This window comes from Frankliniella occidentalis, unplaced genomic scaffold, assembly GCF_000697945.3.
Source record: "Frankliniella occidentalis isolate FOCC.00 unplaced genomic scaffold, Focc_3.1 Scaffold123, whole genome shotgun sequence".
NCBI lineage: Eukaryota > Metazoa > Arthropoda > Insecta > Thysanoptera > Thripidae > Frankliniella > Frankliniella occidentalis.
In genome coordinates this window covers 148,191-153,644 of record NW_026267250.1, presented here as the reverse complement: position 1 = coordinate 153,644, position 5,454 = coordinate 148,191, and the positions used below count along the sequence as shown (strand labels likewise).

At 60.3% G+C, this 5,454-nt stretch overlaps 1 protein-coding gene across 2 annotated transcripts in view; it reads left to right on the top strand.

Annotated features, from left to right (window-relative positions):
- Window positions 1-5,448, top strand: part of LOC113214159 (uncharacterized) — a 39,709-nt gene extending 34,261 nt beyond the window's left edge. Inside the window, exons 4-6 of one of the 2 annotated variants that reach the window (XM_052270433.1) lie at window positions 2,888-3,061; window positions 3,497-3,568; window positions 4,434-5,448. In XM_052270433.1, the coding sequence (XP_052126393.1) occupies window positions 2,888-3,061; window positions 3,497-3,568; window positions 4,434-5,074 (887 nt within the window). In that variant the 3' untranslated portion in view covers window positions 5,075-5,448. The remainder of the gene's footprint in view (window positions 1-2,887; window positions 3,062-3,496; window positions 3,569-4,433) is intronic. The other variant, XM_052270434.1, reaches the window with a different exon arrangement.
- The last annotated feature ends 6 nt before the right edge of the window (window positions 5,449-5,454 follow it).

Below are 5,454 nucleotides of genomic sequence, written 5' to 3'. Positions count from 1 at the left end.
AACTGATTGAGCGGGCGAGGGAGAAGCGAGAGAGAGAGAGAGAGAGAGAGAGAGAGAGAGAGAGAGAGAGAGAGAGAGAGATGGAGATGGAAACGTAGAAGCTCAGGCAGTGTTTGTGCAGGCAGCCCTAAAGGCCGCCTCGCTTGAATGGTTCGACCGCCACCTCCGTAGATCCGTGTACAGGGGGCGGGCAAGAATGGGGGCGGACGCTTGTTGTTCTTCGTCGCCTGCCGGCAGAGAGGGGGTGGAGGGATCGAGGGGGTCAAGCGTCAGGAAAAGGGATACACGATGTGTGTTGGAAAAAAATATTCCTTCCTTTCTTCCACTTTTGTTTCGTGAAAGGGGCAAGCAGATATATATTGGATAAAAGTGTCATCTTTTTTCCTCCTCCATAGATAATCTTCTGCAACTCTTTTCTCTTTAACCGCGCGGCCCCGGGGCGAGCTGAAGTGGAGTAAAGGCATCCCACTACGCCCCGCCTGACAAGTAATTATCCAAGTTGCCCGTATCTCCCTTCTCACCCTCCCCCCCCTCTAACCCCTTTTCTTTTCCCCCTCCCTTTCCACCACCACCGCCGCCGCCCCCTCATGTGCTACCACGCTACCGAGCGGCAGCAGCTGTATATACAAAGTTGTCTCGGCCGGTGCAGTGAAGGGAGTTTGGCGCGGAGTTTGGCCTTCTCGCCGCTCGCGCGCATTGCAGCCGAGCCCGGCGCCGCCGAGCCCAGCGCGTTCTATTCGTGTGTGGATACGCGTAATAACGTACAAACAACCCCGCATGAGCGCCTGAAGGGGAGACGGGGCGTCACGTGATGTAATCTGAAGGGGTTCGGGGGGTGTTTCAAGAGTCCGCAACTTTCGTGAAATGCGCGCACATATAGGCTCTCATGTTTACAACGAATTGCGATATGGCGAAGCGCCGTGCATATTTTCTCCGAATCTCTCTTTCTCTCTCTATCTGCTGCGCCCCCCGTGCGCACTTTTCCTTGTACGAAGCGCCGTGCATATTTTCATCTCTCTCTCTCACTGTCTCTGCTGCGAGCTCGGTCCGCACTTTTTCTCGTCGACCCCAACTTCCGTACCGAACCAGACCAGCATGCTCCGAGCTGTGTGCCACGGTCACTGTGCGCGTCGTCATGTCCCCCCAGCCTGTGGAGCGAAGGGCTCTCCACGGCGGGGACAGGCTGGAGCCCCAGCTGGAGGACTGGTGGAGGGTTCTCCTCTCCCCCTAACCCCCCTCCACCTCCGGTACACCCACCCTCGAAACAGGAACAGCACCCTCGGCCCTCCTAGGTGCCCCCTCTGCGGTTACCCCCTTCACCCCCTCCAGTCCCCCTCCTCCCTCTCTCTCTCTCTCTCTCGCTCTCTCTCTCGCTCTCTGCCCCTTTTCTCTCTTCCCGCACCCATGCCTCGAGTCAGCAGGGCATCGAGCGCCAAGCCCCCCTTAAGTGTGAAGTGGGACGGACACGGTGACTTTGCTGGAGTGTTACATAACGTTTCTTCTTGAACTGACAAGGGAGTGGGTCGGGTCTGCTCTGGAAGGGTGCATGACGGAAGTCTTCGTGACATGAGGGAGTTTGGAGAAAGCGTTTATAGGCGCCCAGGCGCCGCCCGCCACTCTCAAATTTGGTGAGGGGGGCGGGGAGATAAAAGTTTTGCCGGTGTGAATACTATAGTCCTGACGCTTGACGTACGCGTCTTGTGGGAGCTGATCCCGCGGAGAGGTGCGAGGTGACAGAGCGGAGAGCGCTTTTGGGAGCCTTTTTCCCCCACCATCACATCACCAAGTCACCACGTCCGATAATCCTACGGTAGCCTTTACCCTATGCATAGGGCGGCGGCGGCGCAGGCCGCTGTCCGGCGGGCGAGAGTGAAAAGTTGGCGGCTAAAAATAGCAATGATCCATTTATCCTCGTCGTGGTCTCTACGAGCCGCGCGTTCGGCCCTTGTGATGCCCGTGTGCACTTTGTCGGCTTTATCCGAGCGGCCCGATTCGGAGGTCGGGCTAAGTGCGCTGGCGTGGCGCAAATGGACTCCCAGTCATTTGTTTCTCTTCTCAACTCGTGTATACATGTATGTTTTCTTCTCGCGCCTGGAACAAGTGGCTGAGGTAACAAGATACGAGCACACTTTCATGCTCTCCTTATCGCCGTGTGTGGTGTCCCTTTCCCGCTCGGCCCCGAAAAGCTAGAGCAGGTAGTCGAGGTGGGTGGGCTGGGCGGCGCCCCGGGTCCGCCCCGGGCCCTCGGCCTGGGCAGGGGCCCCAGCCGGCCCCAGCGGGGAGCTGTACTGTCATGCAAACAGCGCCTCGGTGGAGCCGGGTGGAGCCCCCACCTACTCTGCCATACTTACTTACCCATACGCTCACAAAAGTCACCAGACGATATTACGCTAGGTTTTTTCTCACAAATTTTGTTTTGAATTGTTTTGTTTTTTCTACCACAATCGTCTCAGCTGGTAAATCGCAAAAGTGCCACATACTTGTAGGAAATTTGCCGAGAGACGCCACTGGAAACGGCTTACTTCGGTGTGCTTCATATCTCGGCCTTTTTGAAAGGTGGGGAAAATGTACCTCTCAAACCTGCTCTGTTCCGGCCAAATCCGAGATGTAGGACCATACGCCCAAGTCTGGCTCAAACGTTTATTTTGGGGCACCCTACCGGGCTGGACTGGAGGCGCCCGGCAGGTAGGCATCTCCGGCACACGCAGCGCACTGGTGACGTGCGTGTCGGCCTACCCGCCCGGCGCTCACACCCGCCCGCTCTCCCCTCGCAGCGCAGCCCTCTCACACCCGTGTCTAATTGCCTCGTACTGTTATCGATCATCTGCTCTCGCTCTCTTTTTGCACTCTCAACCATGTACCAAGACCTCTCATGTCCTCGTTGCAGACCTCGTCCTGCTGACGGCCGACCTGCCCACGCTGCTGGGCGTGGCCACGGGCATCGCCCTCTTCACCGGCGTCATCTGCTTCGTGCTCAGGCTCTTCGTCGGGGGCCGACCGCGGGACCACTTCGCCAACGCCAACCTGGCGCCCTCGCACATCCTCTTCTCCAGCGACACAGGTAGGGCGGTAGTCTCTCCCTCCGCCCATATCTCCTGCTCCAGTCTACTTCTCTCTATTACCGTCTCTTTGTGCCTCATATATCCATCTCTCTGTGTCTCTCTTTTACGCTCTCTACTTTTATATTTCCCTACGAGGTATGGTTTCCGCCTACACACGTGTACATACAGAATGAGAGGAGTGTGCGCAGCTTCAAGGAGTCTTTTTTGCATTAAAGTATTTTTTTCGAAAGAGCGGCGCTGGCGTAAGAGACTCTAGCGGACCTCGCCTATCGCTGCAGCCGTTCCGCTTTAGCCGTATTGTGTGTTTGTGTGTGCGTGTGTGTGCACTGTAGGCTTACTCACCAACATCCCGGGTACACACATTGCCTCCTCTTTTGCTTCTCCCCCCTGCCGTTGTGTTCTGTGTGTAGACACCTAGTGTTTGTGGCCTCCAGGGTCCGAGATGAGCCTGCGGCAGCTGACCGCGGGCAAGATGGCGCTCAGCTTGTGCCCGGCTGGACCCTCGCGTGAGTACCGCCCCGTCCTCGTCCCCACCCTCCCCGAGGCCCTCGGCAGCAGCGCAGCGCTGAGACGACGACGACGTCATGCACGATGTCGTTTCAAAAACGCTGCTTCGTGATCGCAGCACGCTGACGCCGCGGCCGCAGGCTCTGCCGGACTCAATGACCCCCTCCCGTGCTCAGGAAATGATAGATAACGCTTCTCATGCCTTTATTGTGTTGCGCTGGCTGGGGCGGCAGCTTTACCCTTCCCCGCCTCATCGTAGCCGTTCGGCGTAAGTAATTGCCGGGTCCAGCAGAGGGCCGGGGCGGGCGGGACGGCCGCTCGGGGCTCCAGTGGCTCCAGGGCTCGCTCCAGGGCCATTACCAACCGGCCGCGTCAGCGCTTCTGGAATGGAAGCTGGCCGGCCCCGGCCCGCACACCGTACAGATTGTTTTACGAGTGTTGACCGACCGACGGAAAGATAAATTAGAACTCATCGCTCAAGCGCAAAACTCGTTTTTTTTCGCTGTTTCTTGAACTCAGTTTGTCCTGAAACGGTTGGGTTGGCACTTAACATTTTATCATAACTCATGCCTCAAAAGCTTATTCCACGCCAGAGGTTCCCGCTTGGTTCCCGCTGCTACTGCGATGTGCTACCGCTAAGAGTAGAAAGATAAATTCCTGCTCCTGGCCGACAATCTGTTATGGTCACTCGCTGTCGCCTCTGGCTGTCGCCCGTAGCGGCGCCAAAACGCCCTCCTGTGGCGAGGTCCCCAGCCTGGGCCTTGGCCTGGGCCCGTCCCTGGGTCAGTCGCTACGCTCGCACTTGGGCCCTCCCCTGGGCCCGCCCCTGCACCCGCCCCTGACCGCCTCCCCCGTGTGTTGCAGGACTGCCGCTGACGGGCCGGTCCGCGTCGCGCTCCGGCTCCCAGCGCTCCGTGTCGGGCTCGCTGCGCGGCTCACTGCGCGGCTCGCAGTGCGGCTCGCAACACGCGCACGGCCTGCACGGCCTCCAGGGCCACGGCGGCGTCCTGGTGCCGTCCTCAGGTGCGGCTCGGGCGGCCGCGCTGCTCCTCATGTCCACGGCCCCGAACCACAACACGCACAGCGAAGACGACGACGACGACGAGGACGGCGACGCGGACGAGGACGAGGACGAGGACGATGAGGACGACGAGAACGTTGACGACAGCCACCCCCCGCCCGTACCGACGTCGACGCCGCCACCCCTGACGCCAGTAGAGGTCCGGCCGGCGCCGACGTCCCCACTCACGCCGCCCGACCCGGGCGAGGGCGCCGACACCGGCCAGGGCTCGGGCCGGGCCCCCCAGGGCTCGCAGGGCTCGCAGGGCGACTCCCTGGCGGGCTCCCTGGCGGGCTCCCTGGCCAGCTCCCTGGCGGGCTCCGCCCCCGCCAGCTGCTCGTCCAGCCCCACCCACCAGGCCAGCAGGACCAGGCCCAGCCTCGGGCCCAGCCCAGGTGAAGGGAGCGGCGAGTGCCGAGCGGCGCGGCCGAGCACCCGCTGCTAGCCCGGACCGGACAGCGTGCTGGACAGGGCAGCCTGCTGGACAGCACGCCCCCGGGCCCCCGGGGCCCCTCGCCCGCCTCCGTGTCGCGCGCGAGTGTCCGTCCTCGACCCGCCCCTACTACTGGTCCCCACCCCCGACGCCAGGCCTTGCCGGGCGAGCGGAAGAGCCCGTGTGTAGCATTGTGCCGCGCACTCTGGACGTGTCAGCCGCACGCATCCATGAAATGACCGGAGGGAGGAGGAGGAGGGCCTCCACTGCAAACGGGTGGTCATATCACTGATTCAAGGGGGCCTCCTGAGGGGTACTTCACTCAAAAAAAAAAAAAATCAGTGTACAACCTCCAAATAAACCAGGAAAATTCAGAAGATTTTGGAAAAAAT